Genomic DNA, 16,545 nt, shown 5'->3' on the forward strand with positions numbered 1-16,545 from the left:
GGAGCCTATCCCAAATTGTGGTCGGAGGAGGTCTCCAAGGCCTTCCTCTCTATCAAGTCACACTTCGCCAGCGCTCCCATTTTACATCGCCCCGATGTAGATAAACCATTTATTATGGAGGTGGATGCCTCATCCGTCGGTGGTGGTGCTGTCCTGTTCCAAAGGGATGCTCAAGGGCGGAAGCATCCTTACTTATTCCTTTCTAAGACCTTCTCACCGGTGGAGAGGAACTATTCTGATACTCTGATCAAAGTCGGACATGTGCACAACCCCAGAGAATATCATGGATAAAACCACAGATAGCACTTGTCCGATATAATCGAATGTGTGCATGAGACCTAAGATATATTAATTGTACTAAATTGTATTAAAATACAGAAGTGCACGAGTAACACTAAAGAGGTGACAGCATTATAAGAGATCATTTTGGATTATCTACATCACAAGCTCTAGAATTTAGAGCCTGTAAAGTGAATGACATGTATGACATGGTCAGTGATAACTATAAAATGTAACAGTGTTAAATGGTTATTCCCAAAATCCCAAGTTATCCCCTATCAAATCTAAAATTAGGGTTCTTGGACCCTGAGAATGCAGATCTGCAGCCCTATCCTAAATGGAGCAAAGGTGCTCAAATTCCACTCCATTCATTGTTTATGGGATTGCAGGAGAAAGCCAAGCACTGTACTTGCTTATTTTCAGCGGGTCCATTTACAATGAATGGATCAGAGACTAAGCATCCGATCCATGCAAGACAGAGCCGCAGAGCACTGAGACTCCTGGGGGTCAAAGTAATCTGATTCACCAGCCATCAGCAAGTTTACGCTTATACTATGGAAAGGGGAAAACGTGATTTTCAGAAAAAAAAGTTAACACATTATATACAATAAAAAATACTAATAGAAAATATAATATATAAACCTTTGGTTGGCATTCTCCTTCGGATGCAAGATGTAGGCCAGTTTTACTGCAAATAAAAACAGGAAAATGATGTTAATAATGGTGTTAATAATTCATTTAGTGTAAAATGCTGCAATGGTTTACTTGAGTGGTATATGCATTAGTATATGGAGACTCCAGTAACTATTTATTTGGACACTGTATACGTTATTAATATGAACATGGCTTGCAACTATTTTGAAGACTTTGCATTCAGTGAATGGCTGATTCTTTGTTTACATCTAATCACAGAAACATACTGACCATGTGTTGCTCGTACATGGTCATAGTCTGTTAAATGGGTATTATCAAGCTGTCACTTGAGCAGCTCACATATCTGAAGTCTCCTTACTTACCAGATGCTGGGGGAGAGGGGGATATACAATCCTCCTTGTATGACAGTACATGTCAAGAGCTCCATCCTGCTATACCAAATGAATGGTCTGCAAGGGTTTGTTCTGAGACTACACTCAGATACATATAGAGAAAACAGGACCTTTGAACAATCACATGGCTCAAGAAATTGAAAATTGTAATTAACAAAACGTGCTCTGAAATCTGCAATATATCTGGCCCAGGTGACTGTGATTAATCAGTACTGATAATAGCAACTCAGTCAGGATTTGAGGGGGAGAAAGGTGAGTATATGACAGCTCTTTAAAAATCAACAGGCTGGAGACAGCTGACTGAGTTCTTAGAAGTTAACTTATATCTGATGACTGATCTCCTGGGAAAACAGCTGTACACTATGTAAGATAAAAGCTATCACTAATTTAAAATGTGCTTATTTCTCTACTATCTTACTAAACAAAGCGAAATAATAATATGCAAATACCTCTTTAAATAAACCAGAGCCATCTTCTCTTATGAGTGTTAGACTAGAGATGAATGAACCCAAATCTATAGAGAACAACACTCCATAGGTTGCAGGAGAGAATCAATGGCATCATGGGAACCACAATGGATTACATCCGAGCTGCTAGGATTATCTTTTAATAATAAATGGGTAAATGTTTTTTTTAAATATGGGGCTAGTAATGTGGGTGTCTGCAAGTCACTATTCAATTACTAACCACTGTGGTTGATGCCAGCTGACAATACACAGCTGACATCAACCCCAAAAACTATTTCCCTGATTTCCATCACACCAAGGCATTTGTGAAAAGCCCAGGCTAAGCGCCAGGATTGGTGCATCAAATGGATGGATGTCATTTAGCGACAGCTGATTGGCTACAGTAACCACGAGGCATAACAATGTCACGCGAGCTTCAGCAGACCCAACACCGACATAGCTGGAATGGCACTGGTAAGGGAGTGGAATATACAGTACATTGTTTTTATTTTACAGTGAGAAATACAGTATTTATGAAGGGATTGTCAACACCATTTAGCTTTGATAGAATATCATACTTTACAGAATTGGCAATGATTGTTATTATACTTCAAAGACTCACCTTTTCTTAGCATTGCAGAATGTGCATTTGTTGGGATAGGTGACAGCATCAGATCCACAGACTGGTGTATAGTCAAAAGTACAAAACTCTCTCATTCCATCACATTCATCCTGAATTGGCCGATATACAAGAGAAAATAAGTGAGATGTAATGAGATGTAAAGCACTGAAAACACAGATGGTCTCAAAAAGTAAAAATTTGAAAAGCAAAATATATAAGTGTACAGGGAACCTATCATCAACAAGTTTCTTGAGCAAGCAGATGTAGTTTAGGATACGGTATTCTAAAACATTTTGAAAGGTACCTATTCGGTTATGGTCCACGATGAATATTTGGTAAGTTTTTGAAGTAACAGATTTTTTGCAGCATTTCTGCACCTATTAGGTAAATTAGGTTATCCACATGCTAATTTATAGTTCCTATCAAATACATGAATTCAACAGCCATGCCATTAGGGATTATTCCTATATTGTGGTCCCCTGAAGAGCCCTGACATTGGGAGGAGGTGAAACGCGTAAGGACGATGCTATTGGGACTGGATTCCGATAAGTAACCTATTATGGTCTTTTCTGGGCATGCTTTTTTCTTTTTTCTTGTGGTCTTGGGATTGATTGTACCAAAGACCAAAACTGTGATATAGGATTCCTGTATTTGATAGGGACTATAAATTACTAAGCATGTTCAGATATTTACTAGCTGAGTGGCCGTAGCATGTTTTTACATCAAGCTTATGTGCATTTCATTGTAAGAGCCCGCTTTCTCTATTGCTTGACGGAAAGCTTCTAGACTAGGCATATTACATCCAGGTAGTGGTATTCCTGGCCATCTAGTACTTTATATGGCCCAGTCTACGGGATGACTAGCTGGTGAAGAATACCTCTTATTGAGGGTCAGTTTTTTATGGGCATTTTTTGAGACAAAGTTTTCACCAAGTTCAGTGAGCTATGTTATAGTTCACACTGATTCAATTTAGGATCAGGTGCTTTTTTCTTCAAAGACATATAAACTCTATTGGCTATTCAGCTGTTTTTTTGTGTGTTTTTGGTTGGGTGCTGGTAGGTTGGTTTTGTTTTTTGCAATATACCATTATCTATGTCGTCTTTGTAGCCCTTTATTGCAATATGACTACTTTTATATATTTGTGAAATAAAAATATTGTTTTTATTGATATTTAAGAGGGCTTATATTTGATATTCCCCTCTTTTTCCTGAGATGATCTGTACCTTTTTTTCAAAACCTACCTTGTTCTAGGTGCTGTCAGCTATATTTTTCTACATATATTTACTCTATTGCATCAAAAAAAAATTTTAAAAAAAGGTCTTGGGTTTTCTTTATGGTGGTTCAATTGCAGGAGACAGCCAAGCACTGTACTTGCTTATTTACAGCCGGTCCATTTACAATCAATGGAGCAGAGATTAAGCATCCGATCTATTCAAGACAGAGCTGCGATTTGCTGGGGGATCCCAGATATCAGACCTCCAGCCAACAGCAAGTTTCCCCCTATACTATGGATAGGGGAGAATTTGTGATTTTCAGAATAAACCTGTAACACATATTATGTACAATACAAATTAATAATAGAAAATATATACAAAAAATATAAACCTTTGGTTGGCATTCTCCTTCGGATGCAAGCAGTAGGCCAGTTTTACTGCAAATAAAAACAGGAAAATTGTGTATTTACTGTTCTTTAGTGTAAAATTCTGCAATGGTTTATCTGTTAGCACAACATATACCAGACTCATAGTAAATTACTCCATGTCTCTTTCCCTGCTTCCCCCGGCTTTGATATTTTCCTCATGTGCTTATTAGCAGTGGGACAACTCAGGCTATGGATAGCCAGGTCCTATATTTGCGCTATGGGATTTTTTCCACTATGGGACATCATCGTTTGACATTTGAGTCCATGGGGGATAGTTACATGGGGAAAGTCACACTAACTGTGATGGTATGAGTACTTACCGTTTTATATTTCCCGGCTCTGGTGTTTACTTGAATACATTGTCTGCACATGTGTTATATTATGCATTTTCATCTTTTTGTATGTGGTAATAAAGGTTATATATTTTTTATACAAAACGCCTGTTGTTCTCTGGTTTCTCCAATGGTTTATCTGTGTGGTATATGGATTAGTTTGTTGAAACTGCAGTCACTATTTATTTGGACACTGTATAGTTATTAATAGGAACATGACTTGCAAATATTTTGAAGACTTTGCGCAGTCAGTGAATGGACGATTCATTGTTTACATCTAATCACAGAAGCATACTGACCATGTGCTGCTCGTACATGGTCAAAGTCCTTTATATGGGTATTCTGAAGATATCACTTGAGCAGCTCACACTCTGAAGTCTCCTTACTTCCCAGTTCTGGGGGGACGTGTGTCCCTCCTTGAATGATAGTTCAGGTCAGGAGCTCTGTCCTGCTATAAGAAATGAATGGTCTGCAAGGGTGTGTTCTGAGACTACACTCAGATACATATTGGGAAAACAGGGCCTTTAAACAAGCTCATGGCTCAGGAGGACTGTGATTATCCAGGGCTGATAATAGCAACTCAGACAGGATCTGAGAGGGAGGGGGAAGGAGGGGCTCATATGACTGCTCTTTAAAAATCAATAGGCTTTGAAAGCTGACTGAGATCTTAGAAGTTAACTCAGCTGTAGTGACTAATCTCCTTGGAAATAAACTTAACTCTATGTAAGATAAAAGCTATCACTCACAGTGGGAGAATAATAGCAGATAAAAAAAGCAAGTCAGTCAAAAACTTGCTTATTTTCCAGCTGTCTAACTAAATAAAGCAATATAATATTATGAGAATGCCTCTTTAAATGAATCTGAGATATCTTCTGTAATGAGAGTTAGGACCTATTCATACATGCATATGAAAATAAATATCAAATAAGAATGCTCAATAATAATAAAGGGAACACTTGAACAACACAACGTAACTCCAAGTAAGTCTGTGAAGTCAACCTGTCCAGTTATGAAACAATGCCGTCTGTGAATCAATTTCTCCTGCTGTTGTGCAAATTGAACAGAAATGATAGGCAATTAGCAAGACAACCCCTATAAAGGAGTGGTTCTGCAGGGGTGATCACAGATCATTTCTCTTTTCTGATCTTTTTTGGCTGTTTTGGTCACTTTAGCATTTTGTCATTGTGCTCACCTCTAGAGGTACTGTACAGTAGCATGAGGTGGTGTCTACAAACTACAAAAGTTGCTCAGGTAATGCAGCTCATCAAGGATGGCACATCAATGTGAGCTGTGGAAAAAAGAATAGCTGTGTCTGTCAGCACAGTATCCAGAGCATGCAGCAGATACCAGAAGAATGTCCAGTACACCAAGCGGTATGGAGCGGGCCATAGGAGGGCAACAACCCAACCACAGGATCGCTACATCTTCCTTTGTGCAAGGAAGAACAGAAGGGCAAGTGCTAGACCCATGCAAAATGACCTCCAGCAAGCCACTAACATCCATGTGTCTGCTCAAACTATCAGAAACAGACTCCAAGTGGGTACTATGCTTACAGCCCAACACTGTGCAGGGTAATTGGCATTTGCTAGAGAACATTAAGATTGGTAGATTTGACATTGGCTCCCTGTGCTCTTCATGGATGACAGCAGGTTCACACTGAGCACAGGTGACAAATGAGCCTGGAGATGTCATGGAGAGTGCTCTGCGGCCTGCAACATCCTACAGTATGACCAGTTTGGCAGTGGGTCAGGGAGGCATTTCTTTGGCTAGTCGCGCAGCCCTCCATATGCTAGTCAGAGGTACCCTGACTGTCATTAGATACCAGGATGACATCCTCAGACCTATTGTAAAACTATATGCAGATGTAGTGAGCCCTGGGTTCCTTCTGATGCATAACAATGCTAGGCCTAAAGTGGCTGAAGTGAGTCAGCAGTTCCTGCAGGATGAAAGCATTGATGCTACGGACTGGCCTGCCTGTTCCCCAGACCTGAATCCAATTGAGCACATCTGGTTCATCATTTCTTGTTCTATCCACAAACGCCATGTTACGCTACAGACTGTCCAGGAGTTGACCAATGCTTTAATCCAGGTCTGGGAAGAGATCCCTCAGAAGAACATCCCCTGCCTCATCAGGAGCATGCCCAGGTGTTGTAGGGAGGTCATACAGGCACGTGGAGGCCACACACCACAAAGCATCATTTACTTGTCCTTAGGCATTTCCACTGAAGTTGGAGCAGCCTGTAATTTGATTGTCCACTTTGATTGTGAGTATCATTCCAAGTTCAGACCTCCTTGTGATATTAATTTTGATTTACATGATTTACTTTGATCATATTTATTTTTTATTGCTTGCAACGCATTCCACTATGTAATGAATAAAGATTTGCAACTAGAATATTTCACTCAGTGATATCTACGATGTGGTATTTTGGTGTTCCTTTTACTTTTTTGAGCGGTGTAGATATACTGTACAATATATATATATATATATATATATATACAGTTGTGGCCAAAAGTATTGACACCCCTGCAATTCTGTCAGATAATACTCAGTTTCTTCCTGACAATGATTGCAAACACAAATTCTTTGGTATTATTATCTTCATTTAATTTGTCTTAAATGAAAAAACACAAAAAGAATTGTCCTAAAGCCAAATTGGATATAATTCCACACCAAATATAAAAAAGAGGGTGGACAAAAGTATTGGCACTGTTCGAAAAATCATGTGATGCTTCTCTAATTTGTGTAATTAACAGCACCTGTAACTTACCTGTGGCACCTAACAGGTGTTGGCAATAACTAAATCACACTTGCAGCCAGTTGACATGGATTAAAGTTGACTCAACCTCTGTCCTGTGTCCTTGTGTGTACCACATTGAGCATGGAGAAAAGAAAGAAGACCAAATAACTGTCTGAGGACTTGAGAAACCAAATTGTGAGGAAGCATGAGCAATCTCAAGGCTACAAGTCCATCTCCAAAGACCAGAATGTTCCTGTGTCTACCGTGCGCAGTGTCATCAAGAAGTTTAAAGCCCATGGCACTGTGGCTAACCTCCCTAGATGTGGATTGAAAAGAAAAATTGACAAGAGATTTCAACGCAAGATTGTGTGGATGTTGGATAAAGAACCTCGACTAACATCCAAACAAGTTCAAGCTGCCCTGCAGTCCGAGGGTACAACAGTGTCAACCCGTACTATCCGTCGGCATCTGAATGAAAAGGGACTGTATGGTAGGAGACCCAGGAAGACCCCACTTCTTACCCCGAGATATAAAAAAGCCAGGCTGGAGTTTGCCAAAACTTACCTGAAAAAGCCTAAAACGTTTTAGAAGAATGTTCTCTGGTCAGATGAGACAAAAGTAGAGCTTTTTGGGCAAAGGTATCAACATAGAGTTTAAAGGAGAAAAAAAGAGGCATTCAAAGAAAAGAACACGGTCCCTACAGTCAAACATGGCGGAGGTTCCCTGATGTTTTGGGGTTGCTTTGCTGCCTCAGGCACTGGACTGCTTGACTGTGTGCATGGCATTATGAAGTCTGAAGACTACCAACAAATTTTGCAGCATAATGTAGGGCCCAGTGTGAGAAAGCTGGGTCTCGCTCAGAGGTCATGGGTCTTCCAGCAGGACAATGACCCAAAACACACTTCAAAAAGCACTAGAAAATGGTTTGAGAGAAAGGACTGGAGACTTCTAAGGTGGCCAGCAATGAGTCTAGACCTGAATCCCATAGAACACCTGTGGAGAGATCTAAAAATGGCAGTTTGGGGAAGGCACCCTTCAAAAATCAGGGACCTGGAGCAGTTTGCCAAAGAAGAATGGTCTAAAATTCCAGCAGAGCATTGTAAGAAACTCATTGATGGTTACCGGAAGTGGTTGGTTGCAGTTATTTTGGCTAAAGGTTGTGCAACCAAGTATTAGGCTGAGGGTGCCAATTCTTTTGTCTGGCTCATTTTTGGAGTTTTGTGTGAAATGATCAATGTTTTGCTTTTTGCTTCATTCTCTTTTGTGTTTTTTCATTTAAGACAAATTAAATGAAGATAATAATACCAAAGAATTTGTGTTTGTGTCATGTCCGTCATGCTCGCCATATCTGTTATGTCTGCCATGTCTGTTTTGCCTCATGACCCGGGAGCGGTGTGCACGCGCATCTCATGTCTGCTATCCTGCTTGTTCCCTAGAGCAGTGTGCAGACTCACCTCATGTCTGCTGAGCTGCAAGATGCCTGCGTTTCTACTTTGCCTTCTGTGATCTTCTCGTCATGTCTAGAATCCCTGATCATGTGTCTTTCCTAGGATCCTGCACTGTCTGGTTCTGCAATCATCTCGTTGTGTCTGAAACCTTGATCATGTGACGTTTCCTAAGATCCTGCACTGTCTGGTTCTGCAATCATCTCGTCATGTCTGAAACTCTGATCATGTGACCTTTCCTAGGATCCTGCACTGTCTGGTTCTGCAATCATCTCGTCATGTCTGAAACCTTGATCATGTGATGTTTCCTAAGATCCTGCACTGTCTGGTTCTGTGATCATCTCGTCATGTCTGAAACCCTGATCATGTGACTGCGCTCTGTGATCCTGGAGCATCTGAACTAGGAAGTTCTCCCCTGGTCCTGACCCGGAAGAGGAGGTGCTATGCCCTATATCAGACCGTCCCTTCCTATGCTCAGGGCCTGAGTATTGTATGGTGTCCCTGCATGGCTGCTTGGTCTGTGGGGCGCTCCCTCTATTCTGTGCCCTTGCACTCTCCTCTGTCGTGCATCTCTGCACACGCTCCGTGCTCGTATTCCGTCTCTGGTCTCGTGTCTTGTCTAGTGTTTGTCCTTCGTGCCATGTTTTGTCCTTGCTCTGCTTTGCCTTGTAGTCCTTGTTTGCTCTGGTTCTGTTTCGTGTTCTGTCCTTGTTTCATGTCTCGCTCTGCTTTGTGGCTTCAGGTACCCTGCCTCTGTCTCTGTCCCTGGCGTGTCTCTACACGTGCAGGCCTCCCCTCTGAACATCTCCCTGGCGTGTCTCTACATGTGCAGGCCTCCGCTCTGAACCTCTCCCTGGCGTGTCTCTACACGTGCAGGCCTCCGCTCTGAACCCTGTCTAGTCCCAAGGTCCTTCCTTGGCCCAGCTCTGGGCTTTGGCCTACGCTCCGCTGCTAGACTGTCCCTGTCCCTGGCATGCTCTTTGCATGCGCAGGTCTCTGCCTCGTTCTTTGTATTGTCCCTGTTGTTTCGTGCGCTCTTGCACATTTCGCACCAGGCTTTGCCGTACTGTCTGTACGCGTCTCTGTCCTGTGTCTTTGCCTAGCCCTGCCTTGTGGCTCCGTGCCTCCGTGCACGTGCCTGGTCACCTGTGCCTGTCTAGTAGTGTGCCTCAGCCGTGCCGCCTCTAGCCGTGCTCGCTTGCAACTGCCATCGTCAGTACCACCTGCCGGTGCTCCCAGTCGTGGTCTCTGTGCTCCCTTGCACTCACGCTGGTTCTCGCACTGTGCCTTTTCGTGCTACTCTTGCACAAAGTCTTTGTCTCTTTTACTCTGCTCTGAACCCTAGTTTGCCTGCCAGATTCTGTAACCTGCCGACCGCTGCCAGAGGTCCGGACCTAGATGACTGCGGCCTGATGTCCGGAGCTGATGTCCGTAGCCTGATTCCTGGACCCTGTCGGTTGATGCCAGCACCCCGGATTCCGATGCCATTGAACCCTTCCCTGGTGTGCCCTCGCATGTGCAGGCCTCCGTCCACGTACCCGTCCGTGGCGTGCCCCTCGGCATGCGCAGGTCTCCATTCTGAGAATCTGATCCTGGCGTGTCTCCTAGCATGCACCCTGTCTTGTTTCCTAGTGTATCTCCCGGATTCCTGAAGCCTGCTGACCGCTGCCGGAGGCTTGGTGCCAGATGCCTGGACCCTGTCAGTCCTTGCCAGCCTTCCGGATCCCTATGCCTCGTACCCTGCCTTGGACTTTGGCGTGCCCTCGCACGCACCCTGTTATATGGATTCTGTGTGTTCACGTTTGCACCTGTTTTGCCTAGAAGAGTTCCTCAAGCCTTGGACCTCGGCGTGCCTTGCACGCATCTTGCTTTGTTTTTGTGTATTCACCTTTGCACCTGTTGTACCCTGAAGCCTTCCTTAAATGAAGTCTACTTGAACTAATGCTTTGTCTCGTCTTGTTTCCCTGAGCCGGCCGTCTGGTCCAGCTGCCATGGTGGCTCACCCCCTTGGTCTTGCCCCTGACACTCCCTGTATAGGGGGTGGTTCTCATTAGGTCAGCTCGCCCTAGGTGGGTGGGTGCCACGGCCCAGAGGGTCCACTCTTTCTAAGAAGAACGACTCAGCGTAAGCTGACACTCGTCACAGTTTGCAATCATTTTCAGGAAGAAACTGAGTATTATCTGACAGAATTGCAGGGGTGTCAATACTTTTGGCCACAACTGTATATAGAAAAGAAAATGAAAATCAGTACAGGCAGATAGCGTTCCTGGGTGCCGTGCCTCCAAGGTAATGACCAAACTTTCATATACAGACAAAAAATGAAGGCAGCACACCAGTTCATGGTGAAAAAATTTGAAAGGGAATCTGTCATCGGAAGCTGGCGGCCTCTGTAAATGGCGCGCAAACTATGGAGTTGAACTTCTCTAAAACCGGCAAAGATCAGGGACGGGGGCCACGGATGGAGTGGAGAAAGAAGAAGAAACACCGCTCATCAGACCTGACTCAGGCCATTTACAGAGGCCGCCAGCTTCCGGTGACAGATTCCCTTTAATTGCCCAAAATGGCGACATTTCGGCTCAGAATTGTGAGCCTTTCTCACAATATATGCAGTTCCCGCTGTGCTTACATAACATCACTCCCTAATGTTACAGCTCCAGTGCATAGACTGAATATAGGCCAGCAAGAATGCTTCAAACAAAGCACCATTCTTATGCTACAGATACATGTGTTGTATGTAATCTATTCTGCACTATGTCTATTTATCAGTACTAAAGTATCAGATTCTCACATCTGGTACCAGTGATGTTGGTGCCAGGTCTCCCTGGGTTCGAGTGACATTGCTGTAGTGTATACATGGCATAGCAATCAGCGGTAACTAATGGACTTCAGTTCTAACACTTCCATTGGATATCCAGGGTATGACAGTGTCCATTAGTGACCGCTGATTGTTATGCCTTGTGACCACTGCAGCCAATGTCATGAAACCCTCGGCAGACCCAGCACCAACATCACTGGAATGGCACTGGTAAGGCAGGGGAATATATACTAATTTTATTTTACAATGAGAAATACAGTATTTAATTAGGGATTGTCTGAGCAGTGGACCACACCATTTCGTTTTGATAGACTATCTTACTTTATGGCATTGGCAGTGATTGATATGATACTTCTAAGGCTGGAGTCACACACAACGTTGAAAAATACGGACCGTATTGTATGGCCGTAATAAGCATAAATGATCCCTAAATAGTGATCCGTATGTCATCCGTTGTCAGGGTGTGGCCGCGTATTTTTCTCATGTAAGCATCCATATGTAATCCGTATGTGATCCGTATAGCGTTTTTTTCTCGCAGGCTTGCAAAATGAACATATAATGGAGCCCAATTACAGGTTTTCAAACACAAACGAAAGATTAGATATATACACATCGAATGCATATATATATATATATATATATATATGTATTCTATGTGTTTATATCTATTCTTTCTTTTCTTTATTAAACCTGTCATTTACTGTATCTCGCACTAAATTGCCGGCTTTTCAAAAGGACACCGGTAGCGTATTTCTCGCAAGTCACATGTGTGGTCCGTGTGTAATGCGTTGTTTTTGCTCACCCATATACTTGCATTGGCGTACTACGGTCGTAATACGCTGACAATCGCAGCATGCTGCGATTGGCACGGACCGTATAAAATACGCGACAAAAATATGGCTGATGGGAGCTACCTCATAGAGAATCATTGGTCCGTGTGCAATGCGTTTTTTTAACTCCTCTCACTCGTCCGTATTCCTCTCTAGTTTGATGCCGGCCTAAGACTCACCTTTTCTTAGCATTGCAGAATGTGCATTTGTTGGGATAGGTGACAGCATCAGATCCACAGACTGGTGTATAGTCAAAAGTACAAAACTCTGCCATTCCTTCACATTCATCCCGAACTGGCTGATATACAAGAGAAAATAAGTGAGATGTAATGAGATGTAAAACACAGAAAACACAAATGGTCTCAAAATATAAAAACTTGAAAAGCAGAAGATAAATGGTAGGCATATAGGGAACCTATCACCAATAAAATTCTTGAGGAAGCAGATGTACTGTAGTTTAGGATACGGTAGTCTAAAACATTTTGATAGGTACTTATTGCGCTACGGCCCATGATGAATATTTGGTAAGCTTTTGATGCTATAGATTTTCTGCAGCTTTTCTGCACCTATTAGGTCAGTTAGGTTACCCACATTGTCTTCATTGCAATTTTACTACATTTTTGAAACTGTGGATTTTGTTTCTTCTTGGTATGTCCTGTTTTAAATAAAGCTACTTTGTTTGTGATACTTCCTCGTATTTGGCTTTGACTAAATTTTATTGGAACAGTCATTTGTGGATTACAGGTGTTTTTAATGTGTTTGTACAGTGGAAACTAAGTAAAACTCATATGCTTTTATTAACTGCAGGTTTTCCACATCTAATGCAAGTTTATAGGGAAAATCCGCACATAAATTCAGCATACACTCAAGAGAAATTGACATGTTGCAGACTTCAAACACGCACCACTGGTCAGTTTATGCATCCAATATAAATTAGCTGAAACAGACGACTTCCAATATGACGATCGATCATCGTTTGCCTTGGTGAAACAAACGATCATTTGTTTCAACCAATGGCTGACTGTTAAAAGTTAATTATCATTCAAAAAACTGATTGCAATTGGGCATTTCTTTGGTTGATCATAAGCACTAACTGCATCATAAACTGAAAAAAAATCTTGTTCAATGCAGTCTGAGATGTTTTTTTTTTCCCCCCAACAGAATGACTGTTCATTATCCCATATCGGCCTTATTGAGAATGTCTCTTAGCAAAAACAAAATCAGTGGAAAAGCCTGAAACCTAGCAGTGTTTGATCAATTAGCCTGCAGCACAGCCACATGGAAAATGAAGCATTACACAGTGCCCATGCAATTATTGGTGTAAAAATTCACCTCTACAGTGCAGCTTGCCCTGTACTTCATCTTGATTGCCTTTTTTGACTTCCTGTGAACACATAAAAGATTAAATTCAATGTCAAGAAAAAGAAATTGGTATTAACTGCTTAACTACTTCTGACATACAATTCGTAACAGGACACTGTGGGATGTATGGAGCGTTTGAAACTATGGGCAGCGTGTATTAGCCACTGGTTGTATGATCTCAGCCATGTATGATTGTCCCTAAAAAGCTGCATGGAGAACAGAACGAGGAGAAGAGAACTGTATGAGGACTTTAGAATGAAAATTGTTAGAAATATTAACAATCTCAAGTCCATCTCCAGAGTTCCTTTGTCCATAATGTGCAACATAATCAAGAAGTCTTCAACCCATGGCAGTGTAGCTAATCTCCCTAGCAGAGAAAAATAGATGAAAGGTTGCAATGTATATAGTCTGGATGGTGGACAAGCAGCCCCAATCAAATTCCAAAGAAATTCAAGCTGTCCTACAGACTCAGGGTGCACCAGTGTCAGTGTGAACTATCGGTCAACATTTGAATGAAATAAAGCATTGTGGCAGGAGACCCTGAAGGACACAACTGCTGACAGAGGCATAAAAAGCTAGACTGAATTTTCAAAGACTGTAGGTGAGTAAGCCAAAAATCCTTCTGGGAAAACGTCTAGTGGACAGATGACTGCAAAGATAGAGATTTTTGATAAAGCACATTTTTCTGTTTACTGAAAAAGGAATGAGGCCTACAAGGAAAAGAACACAATACCTGCAGTCAAATATGGTGGTTGTTCAAAGATGTTTTGCGGTTTATGCTGCCTTTGGAACTGGGTGCCTTGACTATATGCAAGGTATCATAAACTCTGAAGATTACCTAAAGAATTTGGGTCGTAATGTAGTTCTGAGACAGAAAGCTAGGTTTGCTAGGTCATAACCCCCAAAATACTTGCAGAAGCATGCAGAAATGGATGGAAACAAAGTTCTGGAAAGTTCTGAAGTGGTCAGCAATGAGTCTGCATCTAAATACCACTGAACATCTGTGGATATATCTTAAACTTGCTGTTTGAAGAAGACACCCTTCAAATACGAGAGACTTGGGGCAGTTTTCAGAAGTGATTCATTGCAGGCATTTATTCCAAAGGTGGAACCAAATATTAATTTGAGGGTGCTGCCTGACAGCAGGATCAGCATTAGGTCCAGCTGTCAGTCAAGAATCCCCTTGGTAAGGACAATAAAAATATGATATGGCAGATTTAAGAGTACTCATTAGAGTAGAGGTAATAAAATAAGAGTACAAGCTAGCCTCTTTTGACCTGGTGACAGGTCCTCTTCATAGTTATGGTTGATCAGTGCATATCTCTGTGCTCCCTTATTTTTTCATTTTCATGGTACGTGAGACAAAATTTACTTGGCTATTAAAAGGCTGGTAAAATAAAAAAAAACATCATGTAAGATAAAATAATGATACATCCTAATGCACAAATGTTTTGAAATGTCAACTTACAGTATGAATGAACATAGGTCACATTCACTTGAATAAGTATGACCATTTGTACCGCACACTGGCTTATAAATTCTGGAGCAGATTAATCCGATATCTGGTACTGGAGTGTATACATCACAATTAGGCTGTGGAAAAAAAGAAACTAAGTGTAAAAAAAGTCAAAATTCAACATTTGAAATTCGATTAGCAGCGCAAGTATATGTATGCTGGATCAGCTGCAAGTACCAACAATGTACCTTACCACAATGGGGTATTTTTGCTCAAGAAAAAATATATAGCATACGTACTCGCGCTATGATTCAGTCATAACAAGACATTACTGATAAATTTATCAGAAAAATACCTTGTAATGGTTTGTTGAAGAATATTCCGATATTAGATGAAGGAAGACATGACTTCTAATAAGAATCTGTTATAACAAGCTAAAAAATTAAAAAAAGAGATAAATAATTTAAGAGCTATAAATAAACGCACTCAGTAAAAAATGGTAAAAAAGAGAAATTATTTCCTATGCATAGCGTGCAGTAGTAATAATATCATAGAATGGCACTTAGCAATATGTGCAAGGGGAGCCAATAGTCCGCATTCTTCTGCTGGGCACCACGTGACTCTGCCAGTCACGTGACCCGAATACGTCACGTAGGTCCTACCTATTCACAGGCCGGGACTTTTACACAGGTACCGGACTCCACCTGCCCACCATATCGCTGTCTTTCTAGCACTTATAGAACTTTACAAAGTGGCGTCAATATAATTATATAGCGCCTGACACCTTTGTTCAGAAGCCCATCTTCACGCTACTTGGGCGCGATACGATTCATTAGTACTCCACCAGACTTGGGGATTAATTGTGCTATCTTATTACCAAACTGGGCACATATTGCTAAGTGCGATTCTATGATATTATTACTACTGCACGCTATGCATAGGAAATAATGTCTCTTTTTTACCATTTTTTACTGAGTGCGTTTATTTATAGCTCTTAAATTATTTTCCTCTTTTTTTTAATTTTTTAGCTTGTTATAACAGATTCTTATTAGAAGTCACAAAATTCAACATTTGACTATTTTAGTACATATATAATTATCATATTGACACTGTCCATATTGCCAGAAGCAACCAATCACAGAGCAACTTTTTTAGAGCAGTTGAAGGCATAAAATCACAGGTCTGACTAATTGCCATGAGAAGCAAGATTAGTCTAAATAGCGTTAGGGCAGTGTATCATTGCTGTGCAAATACAAGTTTTAAGCATAATTAAAACCAAAATTGCAGGTTAATAGCATTCTTTCACATGACAAGTTCTTTTTAAAGTATAATAATACCCATTTCCGTCACAGCTCCTTCAGTCCCTTTCCCCTGCTGTCACCCCTCACCTAACTAAAATATTTAACCTCTCTCTCTCTTCTGGTATTTTTCCCTTCTCATTTAAGCATGCCATCATACATCCACTACTTAAAAAACCATCCCTCGACCAAAACTGTGCCGCTAACTATAGACCTGTCTCTAATCTTCCC

At 41.5% G+C, this 16,545-nt stretch overlaps 1 protein-coding gene across 1 annotated transcript in view; it reads right to left on the minus strand.

Annotated features, from left to right (window-relative positions):
- The window catches only part of LOC141048945 (ovomucoid-like), a 70,344-nt gene that overhangs the window by 25,940 nt on the left and 27,859 nt on the right, over positions 1–16,545 (minus strand). The window contains exons 3-8 of the mRNA XM_073545005.1: positions 15,029–15,153; positions 13,531–13,582; positions 12,378–12,496; positions 3,999–4,044; positions 2,394–2,503; positions 922–967 (exon numbers count right to left, since the gene is read on the minus strand). Of these exons, the coding sequence (XP_073401106.1) occupies positions 922–967; positions 2,394–2,503; positions 3,999–4,044; positions 12,378–12,496; positions 13,531–13,582; positions 15,029–15,153 (498 nt within the window). The remainder of the gene's footprint in view (positions 1–921; positions 968–2,393; positions 2,504–3,998; positions 4,045–12,377; positions 12,497–13,530; positions 13,583–15,028; positions 15,154–16,545) is intronic.

Source organism: Dendrobates tinctorius, unplaced genomic scaffold (assembly GCF_039654945.1).
Source record: "Dendrobates tinctorius isolate UK_male_01 unplaced genomic scaffold, ASM3965494v1 ptg000139l, whole genome shotgun sequence".
In the NCBI taxonomy this organism is placed as follows: Eukaryota; Metazoa; Chordata; class Amphibia; order Anura; family Dendrobatidae; genus Dendrobates; species Dendrobates tinctorius.